Source organism: Athalia rosae, chromosome 7, assembly GCF_917208135.1.
Source record: "Athalia rosae chromosome 7, iyAthRosa1.1, whole genome shotgun sequence".
Taxonomy (NCBI): Eukaryota; Metazoa; Arthropoda; class Insecta; order Hymenoptera; family Athaliidae; genus Athalia; species Athalia rosae.
Window position 1 is genome coordinate 8,559,055 of NC_064032.1, and position 21,462 is coordinate 8,580,516.

At 38.5% G+C, this 21,462-nt stretch overlaps 5 protein-coding genes across 6 annotated transcripts; 3 read left to right on the plus strand and 2 right to left on the minus strand.

The window, feature by feature from the left end:
* The first annotated feature begins 2,724 nt into the window (after window positions 1-2,724).
* Window positions 2,725-7,067, plus strand: LOC105692974 (zinc finger MYM-type protein 1-like). Its single transcript, XM_048659000.1, has 4 exons — window positions 2,725-3,138; window positions 3,259-3,822; window positions 4,042-4,323; window positions 6,963-7,067. The coding sequence occupies exons 1-4, from the start codon at window positions 2,725-2,727 to the stop codon at window positions 7,065-7,067; spliced, it is 1,365 nt and encodes a 454-aa protein (XP_048514957.1).
* Window positions 7,068-13,160: 6,093 nt separating this feature from the next.
* Window positions 13,161-15,781, plus strand: LOC105693939 (putative nuclease HARBI1). The gene is made up of 4 exons (XM_012414208.3): window positions 13,161-14,313; window positions 14,406-14,692; window positions 14,850-15,414; window positions 15,576-15,781. Exons 1-4 carry the CDS (start codon window positions 14,090-14,092, stop codon window positions 15,586-15,588), a joined length of 1,089 nt encoding a protein of 362 aa, XP_012269631.2. The 5' UTR covers window positions 13,161-14,089; the 3' UTR covers window positions 15,589-15,781.
* Window positions 15,452-16,986, minus strand: LOC105693940 (myb/SANT-like DNA-binding domain-containing protein 3). The gene is made up of 7 exons (XM_048657954.1): window positions 16,601-16,986; window positions 16,469-16,522; window positions 16,338-16,397; window positions 16,207-16,272; window positions 16,058-16,141; window positions 15,767-15,998; window positions 15,452-15,651 (listed from the first exon to the last, which is right to left on the minus strand). Exons 1-5 carry the CDS (start codon window positions 16,983-16,985, stop codon window positions 16,116-16,118), a joined length of 591 nt encoding a protein of 196 aa, XP_048513911.1. The 5' UTR covers window position 16,986; the 3' UTR covers window positions 15,452-15,651; window positions 15,767-15,998; window positions 16,058-16,115.
* A 1,232-nt stretch (window positions 16,987-18,218) lies between these two features.
* Window positions 18,219-20,697, plus strand: LOC125501653. 2 transcript variants are annotated; one of them, XM_048657956.1, is made up of 9 exons: window positions 18,219-18,349; window positions 18,613-18,682; window positions 18,754-18,870; window positions 18,947-19,129; window positions 19,418-19,574; window positions 19,628-19,800; window positions 19,880-19,956; window positions 20,219-20,372; window positions 20,443-20,697. In XM_048657956.1, exons 5-9 carry the CDS (start codon window positions 19,551-19,553, stop codon window positions 20,444-20,446), a joined length of 432 nt encoding a protein of 143 aa, XP_048513913.1. In that variant the 5' UTR covers window positions 18,219-18,349; window positions 18,613-18,682; window positions 18,754-18,870; window positions 18,947-19,129; window positions 19,418-19,550; the 3' UTR covers window positions 20,447-20,697. The 2 variants fall into 2 exon arrangements, with proteins under 2 accessions (XP_048513913.1, XP_048513914.1); XM_048657957.1 differs by lacking the exons at window positions 18,219-18,349; window positions 18,613-18,682; window positions 18,754-18,870; window positions 18,947-19,129; window positions 19,880-19,956 and having other exon boundaries at window positions 19,381-19,574; window positions 19,690-19,800.
* LOC125501652 lies at window positions 18,755-19,332 on the minus strand. The gene has a single exon (XM_048657955.1). The coding sequence runs from the start codon at window positions 19,217-19,219 to the stop codon at window positions 18,773-18,775; it is 447 nt and encodes a 148-aa protein (XP_048513912.1). The 5' UTR covers window positions 19,220-19,332; the 3' UTR covers window positions 18,755-18,772.
* Window positions 20,698-21,462: the final 765 nt, after the last annotated feature.

Consider the following 21,462-nt stretch of genomic DNA (forward strand, 5'->3'; position numbering starts at 1 on the left):
ATGTCAGAAAAAAGGATCGTTCGGAACAAAATGGTGAGGGACGGAGGCTTGTCGAGTTTGCGTGGAATTTCCCATATATTCTGTATATACTACACGCGCTGAGGTATATACCTCCCCAATAAATGATTTTGGCACTAATATGATATTTCATCGTTCACAAAGACAACGAATGCAATGCTTACAATTAGAAAAGGCGTAGTAAGGGGCCGCGCCGCTCATATGCGGAGGCGGCGGTCGGGGTGGCGGCCCCCCCCACCTCACCGCATGAACAGGCTGTGGTACCACAACAGCGAAACGTACGTTACAGATCTTTAATGTTCATACACACATTATAGTTTCATACCGAATCCAAATCAACTTTTCATTCATGAATTCGTTTTTGACAAGTTGCTGCATTTTTTTCTGAAAAATTGTTGCAGTTCTCCCTATGATGATTTTTATCACAGACAACTTGTCAGTGTGATCACCACACAATATATGTATATCTATGACCACACATAAAATTTATTCATTTTCGGAGAAACAGTTGTCCACACCAATACACTTCTTTCTTGTATCTGATTTTTTGCATGAAGAGTTTTGCTATTTCTTATCACTCAACTCCGACACAAATTCATGTAAAGGAGAAGTTGGGCCATTTTTTTGTCGAATGATCGATCAGGACTATAACCATCACTATCGATTCTGAAATCAGTTCTTCTACATATCCGATTTTAAAGAAATATAAATGGTGATAACTTTAAATGTTAGTATGATTCTTATTATCATAGTACAATCAAATAATTCTTGATTTTCTCTTTCTCATGGTAATTAAGAATCGTCCTCGTTTACTTTAAATACAAATTGGAGAAAGAATTTTTGTCATACTTGAGTTTCAGAAAGCTCGGGCTTTCGTTAGGTAGTCCGTATTGCCTCGCCATCAGCTGATCATCGCCAACATCTCCCGCCTTCCGATCTACCGAATCGCTACCGGCGTATAGGACCGCAAGACGACCCGTCTCACGTCCGAGCGTAACACGCTCTGCTACCGACGAATGGATGCTACGGAGACGGCGTATAGGGTCGCATGAATCGAGTAGTGTCACCTCCCATCCCGTTACTTACTGGCCAGGAGCCAGACCAAACAAAACATCTACCGTTTTGGAACTGATCCCGTCACCGGGTAAAACTTGGTAACCTTCCGAGACGACGTTCTACTTAGGAAAACATGTAGGAGCCGAGGCACAGGTGAGCCCAGGCCCTCTAGGGGCGGGCAAACCGGGCAATTGCACGGGGCGCCGAGCTTAGGGGGCGCCATACGAGCAGTGCTACCTCTGAAAAGTGAAATATAATGATACCAGAACGCTCACTCTGGCGGTCGACGACCACCAGAGTGAGTGTTCCAGTATGATTATGTTTCAGTGAGCGCTACATACAACTGGCAGAGCTGCATACGAGCTGAACAGTAGGGACTGCCTTCCCCCACTACGCCTACCGCCGCATATATCACCGTTTGCTACATTGGAGTCACACTCGTTGCCTCACTAGCCACCAGTACAAACCTCTTGGTACGGAGTAATACCTTGTTTATAGCAGAGAACCACAAAAAACAAACCGTCTTCTTCAGGATCTGCTTTCTGTTTTTCCTCTGTTATCCATATCATTTTTTCTTCATCTTCTGCTATCTCTTTTTTAAAATTTCTTTCCTTCCTCTGTCTCTACGAATCCTAAATTTTTTCTTTCTTTTCTTCAATTCGATTCTATCAACTTGCTTTTTTCCCCTTACATTTGGCGGAACCATTATCAAAATAAAAACGATTCTGTCCAATCGAACGAATTATGTCATCGAAGCCTTCAGGCGCTCAGAATCGCAAGCGAAAAGCGAGAGCTCTGAAACAGGATGAAACTAGCGCCAAAATGATGACGACATTCTTCGCTGAAACTCCTGAAAAGTCTGTTGACAGCACTTCTGATAGCCCTCCCCTCGATAATCGTCATACGAGCGAAATTGAAGTTTGTGTTTTCCCTGAAATTTCGTCACCTGCTATTGTTGTGGCAGGAGAGTCTTTTGCGCAAGTTATAGATGTGTCTGCCGAACTGAAAGCTAATGAAATAAGCCAAACTGGTCCTATTATAGTCGCGGAATGTCAGTCTTATGCGGACATAGGATCTTGGCCTTTATTGACATCAGCTTCTAGGGATGTAATAATTGAAAAAGAACCGGAATCAGCGGTTGGACCTGATTCAAGGTTTCCGTGAGATGCTATAAACAAAAATCGCCATTTTTCAATTTCCCACTGCACAAGAATTCTTCCTAACAAAGAAACTATGATCAAAACTTGGCTTCAATATTCCAATTCGTGAGATCGCGTATTTTGTTTTTGCTGCAAACTTTTCGATCCGTCTCCCAAGTCAAAATTAGGTAACGAAGGATCAAACAACTGGCAACATATCGGAGAATACTTGAAAAGTCACGAGTCTTCGAATGAGCACTTTATTTCATTTCGAAAGTAGCTCGACGCAGAAAAATATTAACGCACTCATTCTGGAATAGACGCAACACTGCAAATCCACATAAATAAGGAAGCTACACACTGTAGAGCTGTACTCGAACGGCTCATAGCTATCGTCGTGTATTTATCGAAGAACAATTTAGTTTTCCGTGGCAATTCTGACCGACTAGATTCTGCGAACAATGAAAATCTTTTGGGACTGGTTGAGCTATTAGGTAAGATCGATCTAGTTATGGGTGAACATTTGCGTCGAATACGATCTGAAGAAACTCACGATCATTATTGCGGCAAGATAATTCAAAACGAATTGATCGATCAACTGGGTAAGAAAGTCAAGTCAGTTATACTTGAAAGGGCGAGAGCTGCGAAGTATTTTCCGATTATCCTCGACTGCACTCCCGATGTGAGCCATACCGACCAAATGTCTTTCACTATTCGATTTGTCGATATCTCCGGTGAAAATATTTGCGTGCAAGAACATTTCCTAGCGTATCGGCCAGCTTCGGATTCAACTGGTGAAGGATTAACTTCGCTACTTCTTGATGAGCTGAAAGCAAAATGTGGTCTAGATATGAATAATTGCCGAGGCCAAGGCTACGATAATGGTGCCAATATAGTAGGCAAGAACAAAGGAGTGCAGAAAAGGGTATAAGATATGTATCCACGAGCTTTTTTCAACCCTTGTGGGTGCCATTCTTTAAATTTCGTTGTCGGAGACGCAGCAAAATCTTCGGTGAAATCAGTGTCCCTATCTGGCGTATTGCAGCAACTTTTTACTCTCTTTAGTGGATCTGTGAAAAGCTGGGCAATTTTAAAGTTGAATATTCAAACTTTTACCATCAAAGCTGTGACTGAAACTAGGTGGGAATGCAGGGTTCAGAGCTTGAAGGCTGTCCGTTATCAATACTTCGGGATTTACGACGCTCTTGTGAGATTGGCAGAAGAAGCAAATAACCCAAAGATTTCTTCAGAGGCAAATTCACTAGCCATGCATCTCGCAGATTTCCAATTCATCGTCACTATCATTGTCTGGTACGATATACTTTTTCAAGTTAATTTAGCGAGTAAGACCATGCAAGCGGAAGAAATGAATTTGGCTACTGCTGTTAACATATTTCAAGGATGTCAAGAATATCTGACTGATTACCGATTGACTGGGTACGAATCTGCCGTCATAACTGCGAAGGAAATCGCCGAAAGCCTAGGTGTTGATGCTATTTTCAAAGATGCACCATCTCGCCGAAAAAAGAGGATGTTTGACTACAAGAAAAGCGATGACGCTCCAACTGATTCCGAACAGCTTTTCAAGACTACGTTGTTTTATTCTCTCGTAGATACGGCCTTCATTTTTCTACAAGAGCGCTTTACGCAGCTCAAACAACACGATAGCGAATGGGGTTTCTTATAAAACATAAAAAACCTTCCAAAAAATGAGAAACTTCTCCAGTGTTGTTTAGCCCTTCAGAAAGTTTTACAACGGTGTGACGACGGAGACATTGACGGTTCACAACTATATGATGAACTACGCCATATACAACATTGTATTCAGAATTCGACTATAACACCAGTTGAAGTCCTCCAATACATCCACGAAAACAAAATGCATGAATGCTTCTGTAATATATGGATAAGTTTACGAATACTGTTGCCCATTCCAATCACAGTAGCCAGTGGCGAGCGTAGTTTAAGCAAGCTGAAATTGATTAAAACGTACCTGCGCTCTACGATGGGCCAGGACCGATTGACAGCCTTAGTTATATTGGCCATAGAGAATGAGGTAGCGAATTCTTTGGACATGACGGATCTAATTGAAGATTTTGCGAATGCTAAGGCAAGGCGAGTGAATTTTCATTAGTGCCTTCACTTCGAGGATTGATGTTTAGAAGCGGAAGATAGTAGGGGCAGAGGGGGAGGGGGGCGAATTATTGTTGTTTGCCCAGGGCGACAAATGTTCTAGAGCCGGCGCTGCCCAGGCCTACATTAGAACTCCCGAGACGACATAGGATAGAGATGTTGTTCTCGAAGACGAGGACTCCAAGTACCTGAGTCGACGCAGCCTTGGATGGCCTTCCGAACGCAGACAGCCAGCCGGTCAGTATGCAAAAGCGAGCGCGGCCAACGAGAAAGCATGGATGGTGACGTCAGAGGAGAGGAGAGGCGCCGAATAGGCAAATTCGATTGTCATCCGAAGAATTGCGCCCTACACCAATGTGGCCAAGTTAGGAAAGGGAAACGCCAATCTGGACGATTTTCGAGAAAGAAGATCCTGGACATCAGTGCTCAACTCGTCCTACTCTACGACATACCGTTGAACAAACAGGACGTTCATAGTCAGATCCTTTCGTACCTGTTAAGATCTTCCTTTTTCGATTTCCGGACTCTACCGTACCGCTCTCGTTTTCACCTCTGTTCTACCGCCATCGTTGCACTCTAGATTCAATCCCGTCCGCCCTTCAGCTTTACCAGTTTATTCAAAGTTAGAGTCACTAGTTGAAAAGTTAGTAATTAGAATCAGTGAAATCAGTGGGTGCCGAACTTCTTCAATAAGGTAAGGTTTTCCACCTTCTGAGAGAGGCACGACGTAGCCAAGTAAGGGTTGAAAATTGCTTCAAAGTATTGCGTATTTTGTTATATTTTTTTTCGTAAGTCGGTGGGTACTAGCCCCACCGCAAGTTTATTATATTTTGTGTAAGTCGGTGGGTACGAGCCCTACTGCATCGATACTATATTAAAATCTTAAATTTTAATCTTTATAATCCCCTTTGGTATGGTATTTTTCGAAACAAATCCCAGGATGAAGCGAAGGTTCTGTCTCTCATGTTTTGCAAAAATAGCATGTTTCTTTTCTCCCTCCTTTTATTTTTCGGTTGGAACACACAACACAATCCTTGTGCTTCCCCCTAGGTTGTAAATAAATAAAGTGAGGGGTTCTATCGAGACGTTGTTCTGTAACTGCCGCAACCTCAGTTCTACGACTTGTTTCGGGTGCCCTAAAGTCTTCAATGAGTGACATGAGCAAAGTTTGTCTGTACTTATTATGACTCATTGCTACTTTTTCATTTCTTACACTCCAGTCTTTATACAACACATATGAATTTATAACAGAGACCTCTAGCCCCCAGAAAAATAGTTTTCTCCACCACTTGAGTGTTTTTCTGATAAAGCAGTACGAAAAAGTATATTGATCGGCCACATCAACACCACCCATGTATTTATTATAATTAACTATAACGATAGGTTTTTTTACTCCCGTTCGTATTGTTCATTCATTCGTGATTCAAACATTTTAGTAACAAAAATCCCTCCTGTTTTAAAATTTTCCGCAAAAAGAGGTATCACACCATGTCGAGTATCACTCGACAGTGGAGCTAGTGGAACAAAATCAGTGTCGAGTGACACTCGACATTGGGGTGGAAAGGGTTAAACGAATAATACTTCTACATTTATTTTATAAACATATTATTAATATTGCATCGTTAGTATTTTATGATAAATGAAATACTTATTTTGAATAACAATACACGTAGTACAGATGAAATACAAAGATTAGTCTATGACTTATATTATCGTCTAAGTAAAAAAATAATCGAAGGATATTAATTTCATAAAATTTTCAAATCATAAACTATCAGTACATGGGTGATTCCATTATAACTGTGATATTCAATGTCCTGTATTGCTTGTTTGCACTAGTCATTAATTAATAATCAATTGATAAAAATTTTGTGTTAATTGAATAATTCTTAAGATATTTAAAGATTATTTTCATAAAATATAAATTGCCACTTAAAGAAAACTTATACTACATCACTTGAATGTCAGTACCGTGTCATGTCCATTTCTAGAATTTACCGATAAATTGTTAATTTTTTTTGTCGTATTAAATGATTTAAGCTAATTACCCTCTAAGTTCTAATGTTTATGATCAAACTGAGGAAAATTGACAAACTTGTTGTTTAATATCTCAAGTTACCATTGAATTTCGGGTAATAACTTTTGTCTTTGAATTTTAACGAATTTTTGAATTTGAGTTTGTGTGACTCGCGCGTCATTTATCTTAAGATTTATGAAACGTCTAGTCAGCCATCTTGAAAGTACGTCATCTGAGTAATATTTACAAACATTGAGTAAGTGAAATATCGCAAGGAGTTTGTGTTATGTTGGAACTCAATTTTGAAAATGGTATGTCATAAATTGTCTTGTCAATACCGTGGTATTGATAAACGTCATTAATTATTGATTTTTTTTGACTAAAATATCAAATTCTTGTACTAAATACCAGTCTAAATTTTACACCAAATGGATATTATCAAATACATAACGAAACAATTACAGCCGTTATTTACAATGAAAATGTCAGTACCGTGTCTGTCAGTACCATGCGAAAGAATAACAAAAATAGTATATAGTTGTACTAATTAGTCGTGAAATTATTTTTATCATTAATTATGATTTTTTTTTTTAATATAGATGGCACCAATACTTCGTACTAGAAAGCTAACTGATACCAGTGTATCTAAAAGTGGAAAAATTCCACAACTGCCATCAAGAACCAAAGTCAAACGTAAAAATTAAGTTAGTTTCGAAGTAAAACAACATCGTTTGGAACAAAAACGTGCTGCTGAAAAATTAAGGAGAGAAAAAATACGGAACGATCCAGAAACTTATAAAAATTACTGTCAGAGGGAAAGAGCAAGAAATGAAAAAAGAAAAAAAGAAGGAAAGCTCAAGTCAATTGATCAATTATCAGAACGAGAAAAGCGAGCTCGTCGCAAACAACAAAATTTATGGAAAAAAAACTCACGGACACGACAAAAAGAAAATATTGAGTTGACAATGGAACAAAATGATAAGAATTTTAACGTTGAATCTAAGCAAGCCAAGGTTGGAACAAAGCGAATACAAAAAAATGTACGTAAATGTTTCAGAGATAATAAAAAGTTATTAAACGATAATAAAAATCTGCGAACGAAAGTTAATAGCTAATATAAAAAATTACAACGTTTGAAGATAAAAACATCAGACTCGAAATCGCCTGAATCTAAAGTTGATAAAATGTTGAATGGTCAGAATGTGAATCCAGAAGTTCGCAAAATATTAATACTTCATGAAGTCATGGTACAGCAGCTAAAATCATCTTATCAAGAGTCAAGATGTTCAAAGTTGAGGCAAATATTGGGTAGAGCAATTACTGGGAAAATTGTAAAAAAATACCGTCAACTATCTGCTATTAGAAAAAATATTGTCCCTATTATTCCTTCAAGAGTTCACAGGAGTAATAAACCACTGGAATATGTGAAAAATATGAAAAGTAATCAAAAATTTATCCAGGATTGAGCGACAATTTTTTATGAAGAAAATAGTAAGATAATTCCTGATAAAAAAGCTTCGATAAAAATAAAAGGTAAACGAGTAACAAAGCGCTATATGAATGCGCTACGATTGAAGATTTACATTCTAAATTTTGTTCCCAAAGTACGTACCGTGTTAACTATTCAACTTTCGAAAAGTTACGCCCAAAGTATTGTATTGAACCTAAAGTCACTAATCGAAATACGTGTGCGTGTTTTACTCATGAAAATTTTTCTTTGTTGATACAAGCTTTTCACAGCAATAAGTTACTGACAGAGAATACCTCCTATAAAATTTTAAACAGTTTCTTGTGTGACAGTAATTCTGAAAAATGTCTGTCAAGAACGTGTGAGATGTGTAAAATAAAAAAATTGGAGTTTAATTTAAAAGATACTCATCTTGTTGACAAAATATCTTACATGAAATAGGAAGTATCTTCAGAACAAAGAATTAATGAAAAAACAAAAAAACCAATAACTGTTAAAATTACTTCAAAAAAGGAAATTTCATGTACAATAGGGCAAGCAATTACCTATTTCAATCATGAACTAGATTTGTTTATGGCCCATGAATACAGAATTATTCACCAAAATAACTCCATGAAAAAACTTACACAGTCTTGACGAAGCGATGAGTTAGGACTTCTTATTGACTTCAGTGAAAATTATTCTCGTAAATATGAAACAGAAGTTCAGTCAGTACACTTTGGGGCTAGTAGAGTACAATGTACTATACACACTGGCATGGTCTACTCTTCAAAATCTTCCCATGGCTTTGCCACTTTATCAAAATCACTCAGACATGATCCTTCCGCAATTATTGTTCACATGAAAAAAATTCTTGACGTTTATTTAGCAACCAATCCAGAGATAAAAAAATTACACATAATGAGTGATGGTCCAACGACGCAGTACCGCAATAAAAAAATGTTTTATCTCGTAACACAGTATTTGCCTGAATGTTATTCTCAGTTAGAAGAAATTACCTACAACTTTAGTGAGGCCGGCCATGCAAAAAGTTCAGCTGATGGGATCGGTAGCTACATAAAAAAATTAGCTGACGACCAAGTGAAATACGGCACAGATGTGTCAAATTTTGACTCTCTGCTAGCGATTTTGCAAAATCGTGTTGAATCTGTGTATATTGATTGCGTTACAGAAGACGAAATTTTAAATATTGATTCAATATTATCAAATAATTTTGAGCCTCTCGTCGGCACTATGAGAGTACATCAGTACACGTGGAATAAACTACAACAAAATTGTATTTTATTTAATTCATTGAGTTGTTTTGATTGTACGAATAAAATTCCATGCATACACTTTGCTATGGAAAAAATTGACTACTCTATAAATAACAGAGACGTAAAAACGACCAAAAAATTGATAGAAAAAACTAAAAAATCCGTCAAATCTTCACGAAAATTAGTTAAAAAATTTGAAGTGTCTCGAAGAAAATGGAACAATATCATTGCGAAGAAGTTCGAAAATTGAAGAAAAATGCAATGAAAACCAAAAATTATAGAATAATTGCTTGAATATTAATGAGTTCATTGATTGTTATTAATTTATTTAATTTTATTAATCGATTTGATGTTGATAATGAGATTGATTAATTTACTGTTTAATAAATTCTATAAATTAGATTATAATTGCTATAAATTATGAAGTTAATCGTTATAATTGTTATTGATTATTATTAATGTGTTAAATAATTATTGTGAAAGAGTTTAAAAATAGTATAACAGAATTCAAAAATGAATTCAATGATTTTCTTGATTAATTTCTACCAAATTTATTTTATGTTCGTACCGTGGATAAATGAGTCAGTAAGTAAAAGGGCCGTTATTTCGTTATTTGCATTAAAAATATATATATGCCTTCGTTGGAGTCAATGATAAAATATATGTATATAGACAAGTAAAATTAGTCTAAGTCAAAATTTAGAAAGAATTCAAAAACGTTTCGGACATATAATAAATAAATAATGTATATAGGTAAAATTGTATAAATAAAATCGGTGATTAACGACACATGGACATTTAGAATAAATTAAACACGACGATTACAGATATTATACCTGAATAGATAAAAAGATCGGGAGTATATTAAAAAGACGTCAGTTGTATACTAAAATGAGAGAGGGAGGGTTGTAGTTGCGCGACTTATCTTTTGTTTGCGATGTAAAAATGCTGGCTACTTCTCTGTGGGTGCTGTTCTTGGATGATTTCTTATGCTGCAGTTGCAAATGATCCTTTACTTTTTTGATTAGATTTTCGTTTGGGAGGCTCTGTATGTCAATTTGTGTTATCAATCCCAATTTTCAGATATATGTCCTTATCCTGGCACGTCCAACTCCCACGACGTCCCACAGAAAAGAGAGGGATTTCGCTTTTCGAATCTAGGATTAGCAGAGCTAATCCTTTCTTATTTCTATTCCTTTTCTTTTCCTCTTCTCTCTCTCTCTTTCTCCTTCTCTTTTTCTCTCTCTCTTTCTCTTTCTACATAAATATCGTTACAGCCTCTAACCGTCACGTGGTCCTCCTGTTCTTGGCGCGATCGGAACCGGGCTTCATTCTCTGTCGCTGGCTCAAGTTACTTGTTACAATACCTATACATATGTAATGTGTTCGAACGTACAGCATAATTTCGAACTTTCAAGCACAACGATTTTGTATGAACTTTCAATTGAGAGCATTTTTTGTGAGCGTCTGGTGCAGAAATCAAAATGTGTGAACGTTGACCATTTCAATAGTTTAAATTATTAGAAATCTAGAATACAGCTGTTTTTGTAAATTCCGATTCAGATACTAGATATTCACGAAAAACTGCCCTATGTTTGTCATCATTCGAAGTTTTACTTATATAAATAGTTCCCTATAATCACGATCGGATGAGTATATCAGGTAGACGTCAGCTAATTATATCAGGTAGGAGTCAGGTAATAGAGAAAGATCAGTGAAAAAAACAAGAATGTTTTACAGGTGAATTTAAAGACAGCGGGAAGACGAGATTATCTGAAATCATATAGGTAAACGCACGCATATTCGGCGGGCGCGTACGTCCTCTGAAGTACTCTATAGGAAAAATCGAAACTACTTACGTGCTTTCCAATCGTTGCTGAATAAATTCATCAATGATTATATTTTGAATAACTATTTCAATTTTGTACAATATCTTTCTCGTGACGAGAAGAATTGCTATACTTTTCGATGATTTAAAATCAAACAATACTCAATATTCTATGAAAATTACGTAGTACTACCCAAATAAAATACCCGGTGATTAATCAGAGCCTTAAGTTGCCTATTCCAAGCATTTGTATATCTGTATTCATGATGAACATTTACATGAGAAACACGGTGACTTGATGGTCCTTGATCAACTATCACCCGAGTATTTTATCCTTACTTCCTCGATAGATGTTATTCAATGGTGCGATACACGGACGCTCCGTATTAAAAGACCTCTCGAAGTTCGTGCCAGATAAAGTATCGTAACTCACCGCTAGATGGCCAGGCGTCTGAACCTCGCCCGTAGTCAAAACACAGCGCGTAGAAAATAACCGTGAAGCAGGTCACGAAGTCGGGTGAGTTTGTATAATACGGTTGCTGTCCCGTGATTGAAGGTACTCTTACACGCCTTCGACTGCGTATGCACGTACGTATGATATTGAATTTCATATCGAGGCTAGATTCCACATTGTTCCGAGTGTGAGTCGATCCCTTGTCATGTGGCTGCACTCAAGTAATTTGTTTCTGGAGTCCGCTTAACACCCGAATTTTACATAATTAAATTATCAATAATACAGCAGTAACACTCACGATGACTTTGGAGCGTAACGCCCCTCGACGCGAACACTCCGCCACGACCACCGGCCCAAAGGAATGATTCTAACCGGCAGCCGCATCCGAGGCTTTTGGCTGTCTAGATTCCATATTTTCGATATTTTGCAGCGAAAAGGGCTTTCCCTAGTGCCGGGAGCATGATGGCGCTCACACCGGGGCATTTTGAGCTGCTCCTCACCACGTGCATCAGAATGCTCGAGCGTGTGCAAGAACCAAAACACCTTCGGCCTCATGATGGTAAAAAAGCCTTGACGTAAAATAGCAGCCCTTCGTGGCTCCCATAGTATGATACTTGAGTCTTTCTTGCGCGCTCCAAACGCCCTCATATCATTTTGTGAGACCGTGGTCTTCACATTTTCTGCGCCTAGCAGGTCGCGATTTTACTATTAGGCTTATTGCCCGGTTCCGTGACCCAAGGGTCCATTTTGTGATAAAATAATACTGTCCCTAATACGGGGACAAAGCTAACCAGATGTCTTCGCCCACGTCTGTATCATAACAAGGGCCTGTGTTCTAGCTCACGCTGCGAGTTAGTCATTCGACCGGTTTACTCGTCTGGATTACGCCAAAGTTCTCTGCAGTTTGATTTGGGTAGTAATTGCCACTCTCAGCTTCCCTTTTGGCCGAAACCCAAGGTACTGACGACTCTCACGACGATGAACGTGTTGGTTCGCACTTAGGATCCTTAGTTGAAGACGTTCGCCGGGTCACCCTTATACGTTCCAGCGGCAGAGAGAAACAAATATAGGCTAAGTGAGACCCAATCTACACACTGTACGTTATTGCAGAGCGCGTCGACGTTTTACTGTTCGCCGTGATCGCCTTGGAAAGAAACAAGACCACCTTTGGGGTGTTACCTCATTGCGCCTTATTTACTCACGGGATTATGCAATGTACTCAGTAGGCAGACTTTACAAGCCAGGCAAAGGCATCTCTACCACTGCTCATCTCGGCCGACGCCGTGTGTATGCTTCATAGCGAAACGTAATGCTATTGAACCGTTTCCAGTTAAGTCACGGACCCCACAAGACACGAGTAGTGAGAGTGCGCAACTGCTTACGGGTTAACGCAAGCTTACACAACTCTAGCTTGCTGTCGGGACTCCCAACTCTTTGCCAAGATGATGTAATGGCGGTGAAACGATTATTATTACGTAGCACTCCAGTATGGTCGGCCACACGATCTACAAGATCATCATTCGTTCCGTACTTCTTCACTTTTTGCCGATGGGCCACAGCCAATGACCCTTCGCTGGACGCTACCCGCGCGTCAACGACAACCGCCCTACCATCTCGGCTGATTGTCAAGTCGGGCCGACACCTCCCGGCAGAGGTCGAATAGGAGAGTTCCTCATCGACCCGCCTTCTCGTCTGTCTTGAGAAGCTACAAACTCGACGACACAGGTTGTTATGTCACAGAATCCTGCCTCCGTGCGTTCTGAAGCAACGCTGCACGCAGTGCGCAGAAGTTTCTTCCTCGGGGCACCCACTACGACATTGTACTTCGTGCCCATCACGCCCTCGGGAAGTTCTAGCTCTCGACGAAAGACAGTGAGCCATCACATGGTGAAAGAACCCCTCAGCTCGGTCTACGACCAGTAGGAACATTAGAGGCGATAGAGGATCGCCTTGCTTTACGCCTTCACCCAGCTGTATCCTCGGCGTTTCACGAAGATTCGGCAGCTGAAGCGCTGTTGTGGCGTTAGAGTAGCATGCTTTAATGTATTGTCTGAAAGAGAGCGACAGACCTGCCTCCCTCAGTGCGAGATGGATCGCATCGTGCGAGACCGTGTCGAATGCCTTCGAGAGATCAACGCACGCCATTTGTACCGTTCGACATCAGCCAGCACCGCAGACAGCACTTCTACGTTTTTGCAGACGCCATCGACGGGCCGGAAACCTCTTTGCCTCTCGTCGAATATGTCAAGAGCAGCCAACCTCCTGCCTAAAATCTTGTAAAACTGCCTCAACACGACAGAGCCCATACTTAAAGGCCGGTAGTCATAGGGTGCCGGATGTTTTGGCATACTACCTTTCTCCAGAAAGAACGTCCTGGAAGAGGAGATCGACGAAAGGACCTCTCTTGCAAGAAGCATTAGATTGAACTAGAGACCCTTTACTGACAGATGGCCGGTTTCTTCACCTCCGGATAAGTTCCCGATAACTTTATCCCGAAGATATCTCCCAGAATTGGTTTTCTTCACGTCTGTAAAGTCCGTATCCGGCAGATAAAGTTATCCGCTACCCGAAGTACCGTATATCTGGTAGATATTGGTTTCAGTGTCCCCTAGTAGGATTGTAACCAACTAACTACTCCGAAACTTTCTCTACATAACCCTAAACTGTTACAATATACTGCATAATTGCGTTGCTGATTAAATGTAAATAATAAAATAATCATGGATTTGTTGTTCGTGGATATCAATATATTTGAATCAGACGACGACGATAATGATGATGATTACAACTTTGTTGTCAGAAGACCCTATACAATAAGAAATAAGCCGAATAATATTCAAGTGTGGGATGACACGGAATTTTTTAACCGGTTTCGCTTGAAAAAGGAGACAGTGATACATTTATTGCATAGAGTAGAAGACCGATTGTTAATTATTCGGAACAAGTATGTAATGTCTTTGAATGATTTACTTATTTTATCTGAAAATACGATTACTGAAATCAGTTTATGATTAAGAATTTTCCACGTAATTTTAGATCAAGATCGTTGACACTGATCAATCAATTGTTGTTAGCATTGAGATTTTATGCTACGGGTAATTTTTTGCGTGCCTGTGGTGATTTCAGTGGAGCAAGCATTAGCACAGCTTCGCGTATCATTGCAAAAGTATCTTTGGCTATTGCTTCATTATCAGCTACAATGATCAATTTTCCTGAAACAAATGAGGAAATTCGAACAACCCAACGAGCATTTTATGAAATGTACAGATTTCCAAGGGTAATAGGATGTATTGATGGAACACATATTAGAATACAATGTCCTGGTAAGTCAACACTATGAACTATACATTACGAATTGTAACGTAAAATATAACCTTATTCAACTCCAAACACTACCTACATTTACTGTGTTCACATTCATCTAACGAGCTAAATTAGGATTGTGCCCATTACACGAAACGATATTTCTGAATTTTTCAGGAGGTGAACATGCAGAGGAGTTTAGAAATCGAAAAGGATTTTTTTCTCCTCATACTCAGGTTGTTTGCGATCATAATATGAAAATTATAGACATTGTGGCAAGATGGCCAGGTTCTGTCCACGATGCGACAATATTTCAACATAGTCGACTGCGTCAAAGATTAGAGGCAGGCGAATTTCATTCGGGAATATTGCTTGGCGATGGTGGATATCCCATCGAGAAATATCTTCTCACGCCGGTCTTGCATCCTACCATTGTAGCTGAAGAACGATACAACAATGCTCACATACGAACAAGGAACATTGTTGAACGCGTTTTTGGGGTTTGGAAGCGTCGATTCCCAGTTTTGAGTTTAGGCATGCGAGTCAAAATGGAAACTGTACAGGACATAATCGTGGCTACAGCAGTTCTACACAACATTGCCAGGAATCAAAATGAAGAAGAACCTCCTGCATTTGTGGATATTCCGGACGAAAAAATTGGCGATGACAATGTGAATGAAGAAGCAGTTCCAGTGCAAGATAATAATATCAGACAAGCGCTCATCAATGATTATTTCTCGAGGTACATTTCATTGCAGACTTGTTCAAAGTATAAAATATTCATCTTTTATTAAACAAATTATATTTTATAAATTTTTGGAACATAAAATCTTATTACTATTTTGTACGTAATGTCTTATAACTTCTTTGGCACGTTAGACAAACTTATATTTTGTTTTATAGATTACACAACTGAGACTCGATAATGGGTTCTCCTGCTGATGCAACGGAATTCGCAACAAATATCCATTAATAATTACTAAAAATAAATAAGACCAATTGTACATATGAAATAATAATCATGTATCTCATACATAAAATGTACACTACGAAGTGTACCTATGTTGTATAAATTATCAATGAAATATACTTACTCATCATCAACGAAATTTGCTTCAAGTTTCTGTTGTAGTAGTCGCTGTGTGATCTTTAAATTTTCGATTGTCAGTTTATTGATTTCTGACTTAGCCTGTATCTCTTGAATTATCATTTCTTTTTGCAATTCCAATATTTCTTTTTTCAACTGCAAGTTACCTTGCAGTTTCTGATCTTGATATGCATTTTTCCTCGAACGTTTATTTTTAAAGATAAACTTGCTGTCAGTTCCTGAAACGATTAATTATGGTTTGAAATTATTAATTTAAACATTGTGTACAATCTTATACCTATAATCGGTGTATCATCTTTATCCAAATCCGCAACACTAATTTTTCTCTTGGAACCTTACTTGTTCGGATTTCTTGATTGCTCTACGAATATAAAACAGGATTAATTATTTAGAAATAATTATAGAGAATTAACACAACATATCTACCTGCTTTTTCTGACGCTGCTTGGGGTATTTTTGAATTTCCAATTGTGCTCAAGTACTCTAGAAGATCTTTCGCAAAAGATTTAATTAGAATTCATGTTGCCTAGTATCTATCAATATTTTCAAATACTAACCATCATTTTCGCCGTCTATCACCTCAATAATATTTCCGTCCGTCACAGTCGCTCCTAGCTCTATGAAAAACCATTATATTGTTACAAAGATTATGAGCGCCAAAAATAATTCAGTGTTATAGATTACTAACCATCTCCTTCATCCTCTTGCGTCATCCACTGTCTTAAACTACTTTGACCTGGCTCTGAAATAAAATAATATACTCATAATGTGACATATTCGCGTTACTTATATACGATTATAGGTATAGTTGTAATTATACCTGCATTGTCTTTGTCAAATCTCGATTGGAGACCCACCATGGAGTTCGGTGTCAATGATAAAATTTTCTCCTCGCTAGGAGTCAAAGTCACTGGGCACTGACCACCACCAGTTTTCGTCTGTTCGGTTTTAAGGAGTGAGCATTTTTGTCGAATTCCTTTTTTAACGGTGTCATATTTTGCACGAATTGTTTTAGTGGAGCAAGGAAAATTTCCCGAAACCGCGTTAAATTCCTCACTAATTTTTTCCCAGGCCGCATTCTTATCTTTCCACGTGGTTGCGTCAGTTTTTTTGTTTTCTACAATATGCCTATATTTTAGAATAACGTCAATCAAAAGATCGATTTCAGTTTTCGTAAAATTAGCTCCTCTTTTTTCTTTATCCATTGGCCCTTTATTTTCAAAAAACAGTATCACAGATGTATGTATGTACTTATGTAGTACGTAAACAATGAGAAACCTAACCTCACTTTGATGACAGTGTATAGGAATCAAGTCCCCAGTTTTCAACCAATCGCAATATTAAAAGACTAGGGAAAGTATAGCCAGTATAGCTTCTGGCTACTACCATCAGCATCAAAAGTTAGTCGCATGAGGATGAGCTATCCAACAGATACGTAACCATAGCTTTCAGTGAAGAAAACGGATTTTGAGTTATCTTACAGATATCTTTATCCGGAAGATAGCTATCGAGGGGTATGAAGAAACCGGCCAAGAGTCTTGCCAATACGCCGCCATTTATCTTCCAGTTTACGCGCGGCATTCGAATTGTATCCGAAAACAGTCCGATCAGTCAACCGTTGAGTCGTTGTCAACGGTTGAGTCAACGCTTCAAGCACGTGCTCGGTAATTGCGAGTAATGTTGGAATGAAGTGAAGTACATCAGGGGGCTGGTTGAAATCATCAAAACTTGAGGTCGAGAATAGGGTTCCTACTTTATTTATGAGGTATGTAATAACCGAAATATAATTGCACTCCTACAACCATAACCAATGCTAACCTCCTTTTATTCTAAAGGTACAACTACTACGTACAACTACGTAGGTTCAATATATTAATATTAAACGGTGTTATAACAAACGGGCTTTATCATGTACGTACGTAAATACAAAAAACAGGAGTATTATATGAATAGTAGCAAAAAGACCGACTACAATACGTACGTAAGTATCTACAAATTTGAAAGAATATTAATATAATCACAAATAAAAAAAACAGTGACGTAAAAAATACACACGTGCGTATCAATGACAGGGACACAATATAAAACTTTGCAGGCACTAACCAGTATATCATATACATACAAACTCGTGGAGGAAGATAAAAGGTAAGTATGAAAATTAAAAATAGTATATTAGACTTTTACTTACAAATAGGATCTACCAAAATCTTGTGTAAAGTTATTATAAGACGCTTACAATACTAATCAACGTAAAAAAATACAGATATAGCACATTATACCAGAATAGAACAAGTAACATAAAGTGTAACCCTTCATCAGTAGTGGGTCAACAACAATCAATGACAAATACTTACTTTATGCGCTGGTGCATAGCCACTGTTTTACTGTTATAAATAGTATTTGATATTATTTTTTCTCTCCCTGCTATTTTTGGGCGGAATACAATGAATCGCTTGAGAACTTTGCTTCAGATATCATGGCAGCTGTTTAAAAATCTGTCTTGCACGCCAGTAAACTTTTCAAGCAGGAAGCTTTTTCCATCTATTTGTGAAGAGGACACATAGTCAAAGTAAGTTTGAAAAATTTCTTCCAACTTCAAGAAGAATACAAATGCTGAAGGTTTGCAAAAAAACAAAGTGCTATCTGTATACATTCTATTACGAGTGAGTCTGGCATACCGATGGGGTATCGGTCTTTGTGACCCGATGCTAGCCACACAGTCATTGCAAACTAGCTGATTATTTTTTATACCCCGAACAATATATCCAGCAAGATAGTAGAAGGAATTTAGCTCAAATGTATTCAATTTCAACGAAATATTTGATATTTCAGGAACATTAATTGGATTTGGATGACTCGGATTACTGGAAAGTGACTGTTTCTTGGATGGAACATCTAAAAGGTAATCAAAAAATTCACGATCATCCACCTTGTAATTGCCTTTATCTATATTTTTGATGAACTGTGACACAGATACAAGCCGAAGATTTTGTTAAAATTGCAATGCATTTGGAACTGGCTGTTTTGATCGCACGATGGAGAAGAGATTTTCCACACAATCTTGTGTAAATCGTCCCGTCAGTAAGAACGGTAAGCCTTTTTTTTCAAGATAATATTCAGCAAGCTGTGAAATTGAAGTGGTTGAAATTAAAATTCCGGTTTGCAGGGGTTTCCACACATTTTTGTGACCTTTCTGGATGTCCCGAAAAATATCTCTTATTTCATTTAAAATTTGTATAGCTTCGTTGTACTTATCAATTTTACATTTGCTCAATGCAAGCACGGGGTGTCGAGAAGTCATGAGAGCAAACCATTGGGAGATTTTTTCTACAAACCAGGCGGTAGTTTGGTAAGATTCTTCGTCTTTAACGTGGGCAAGAAGTTCTAAACTAGCACTAACATTTTTACAAAACATATTCTTGGCCTTATTGACCCTCATTTTTGAAAATCGAGAACTTTCTTAATCTTCTGCCTTCATTTTAGGTGACAGAAGAAAATTTAGATTAGATTGAGTCCGGATGAGATCTTCGAAATGTTCAATTTAAACGGCATTTGTCGGAAGATTGTACTTTTCTTGAGTAGTTTTTGATAGCTAAATTATCTTATTATTTATCAAGCTAGCCTTCAAATTTTTCAGCAAATGAGGAACATCAGCAAGAAAATACAACTTTCTGTGGGCATCCATCGGATGTGGACAGCTGTTGCTCACATCGGTATGACGACCTGCACTTATATTAAACGATGCCCACAGTGCACGGTTTGCAGTACCCATGTCAGATGTAACAGCAGTCACTGTGAGTCCACTTTTCTCCGCTCTTTGTATGATTTCTAATAAAATTGGTTTCAGATAAGCACCATTTACCGAATTTCCTGTAAAATAATAGGCAACAATTTGCTTCCACCGTACAGTGACTCCTGCCAGCATAAAGACAAGTGCATGGGTTGCAATATCTGGTTTGTGCCCTGGCAAAGTGACATTTCCGATGAACTGGTTAGTGGAAACATCGTGGACTTTTGCAGGTTGAATGCGCATTTCATCAAAAACTATCACACATTGCCTTTCGTGCTCATGCTCTACATGTTCGAATTTTGTTTTCAGTAAATCAAAAATGTCACTTTGTATTTCACTGGAGAAGCTAATATGCTGCATTCGTCGAGAGAGTGTTCGGAGTGATGGTAGCGGAAACTTTTGTTTTAAGATCTCCTTATAACCGTTATTGCCACAAGAAAATTTAATTTTTAACGCATTTTTTATCGTGCTTGTGGACCACTTGGTACATTTTCTGTATTTTTGTTCGATCATCCTCTGTTGATCCGCGTTGAGAAAAGATTTGAACCCGCCTCCAGTATCCATGTTTGCCCGCAATCTATTATTTTCAATTTCTAATGCTTTCATTTTTTTTTGGAGCACTCTACGATGCTTTTCACTCTTCTCTAGTAACCTGGAACATCGATCAACTTTGCTATGTAAAGTCTGCGGTGAGCAAAGAGGATACTGTGCCGAGGAATTTGGCGAGGAGGTGGAAGGAAAGTGAGATGGCTCGGGCGAGGAGTTTGTCCAGGATACTGACGATGACTTTGGAGAGGGACTGGTAAGTGAATATTCCAAATCATATACTCCCTGTGTTTGCTCGACGAATTCAATGTTAAGTGTTTTTTCAGGTAAGGCAGCCGGCACCAGCTTCGCGGTAAGCCCCACTGAGCGGTCCCGCTGCTTACTTCCGACACACTGGATGAAAAGGGATGGAACTGCGGTTATTTTCAATTTTCGGGAACCATCTTCGCGTGTTCGCTCCCAAGCGTCTTTAGCGAAATGTACCTGGAGATTTGTTGGAAGACATGAAATGTTTCGTGGACTGTGGACTCATATACTAATCCACATAGTAATAAAAATCTTGGATTAGGATAATTCAGAGAACGGCACCTGCATTTCAATCATTTTCAACTTTCCGTAGTCCGTTGATAACCAAGTAAAGATTTTCACATAATCGTTAGGCCATTTTAAAGGTTTGCCAAGCAATTGGTAGTGTGCATCTAATTTTTCTTTTCAATTTCGACGTGTGCATCAAATAAAGTAACTTAAAACAATTAGGACATATTTCCGTAAACTAGTAAAATCTACATTCGCTGTAATATTATAAATATGGAAGCTATTCAATGAAACGCGAACCCAACTCCGCTTTTGAGCTCCCGTCGCAGTGAACATACTCGGTAGACGCCCGTTCTTTTGAATGTAATTGGCGCGAGACTATACCGAGTCTCTTGTTACAAAGAGAGAAAAAAATACAAAATCTTAATCCGCCGCTTTCAAAATTGGAGTACATATTATACGAAACGCGGTGGGATCTTCATATTAATTTGTTACAAATTCTTACCTCGCATAAAGCTGGCGAACTCGTATATTTTAGATTGGGACGGTGGATAGCTGCTGCCCAAAGTTCTCGTCTCTTCGGATCTTTGGGGAAGTGTTTTAAAATTATACCGTTTTCGCTCCTATTTGAGCATCCCAAAGCCGCGCAACTAGTCATTTTTCAGCGTCACTTTGATATATTCAGTTGCATACTTACCTAATTCGCAATTGTTTTTCAAGCCTCCTTCGCTTTAGCGCTCTACGTTTTATCACGATTCTGATTCGTTCCTTCGGTGGACCCGCCATTAATGATCCAGACCGTAAGAGCCAAT

Excerpts from the sequence above, each read along its gene's own strand:
- LOC105692974 (XM_048659000.1), top strand. The coding sequence starts at position 2,725 with ATGGGTGAACATTTGCGTCGAATACGATCTGAAGAAACTCACGATCAT. Across the intron at positions 3,823-4,041 it reads CTACGTTGTTTTATTCTCTC|AATTCGACTATAACACCAGT; the intron begins GTAGATACGGCC and ends CATTGTATTCAG. Across the intron at positions 4,324-6,962 it reads AAGATTTTGCGAATGCTAAG|ATGGCACCAATACTTCGTAC; the intron begins GCAAGGCGAGTG and ends TTTTTAATATAG.
- LOC125501653 (XM_048657956.1), top strand. The coding sequence starts at position 19,551 with ATGTCAGATGTAACAGCAGTCACT. Across the intron at positions 19,575-19,627 it reads CAGATGTAACAGCAGTCACT|ATAAGCACCATTTACCGAAT; the intron begins GTGAGTCCACTT and ends AATTGGTTTCAG. Across the intron at positions 19,957-20,218 it reads AGAGAGTGTTCGGAGTGATG|TAACCTGGAACATCGATCAA; the intron begins GTAGCGGAAACT and ends ACTCTTCTCTAG.
- LOC105693940 (XM_048657954.1), bottom strand. The coding sequence starts at position 16,985 with ATGGATAAAGAAAAAAGAGGAGCTAATTTTACGAAAACTGAAATCGAT. Across the intron at positions 16,523-16,600 it reads ATTTGACAAAGACAATGCAG|AGCCAGGTCAAAGTAGTTTA; the intron begins GTATAATTACAA and ends ATTTTATTTCAG. Across the intron at positions 16,273-16,337 it reads GATAGACGGCGAAAATGATG|ATCTTCTAGAGTACTTGAGC; the intron begins GTTAGTATTTGA and ends CTTTTGCGAAAG.
- LOC105693939 (XM_012414208.3), top strand. The coding sequence starts at position 14,090 with ATGGATTTGTTGTTCGTGGATATCAATATATTTGAATCAGACGACGAC. Across the intron at positions 14,314-14,405 it reads TTGTTAATTATTCGGAACAA|ATCAAGATCGTTGACACTGA; the intron begins GTATGTAATGTC and ends ACGTAATTTTAG. Across the intron at positions 14,693-14,849 it reads TATTAGAATACAATGTCCTG|GAGGTGAACATGCAGAGGAG; the intron begins GTAAGTCAACAC and ends TGAATTTTTCAG.
- LOC125501652 (XM_048657955.1), bottom strand. The coding sequence starts at position 19,219 with ATGAGGGTCAATAAGGCCAAGAATATGTTTTGTAAAAATGTTAGTGCT.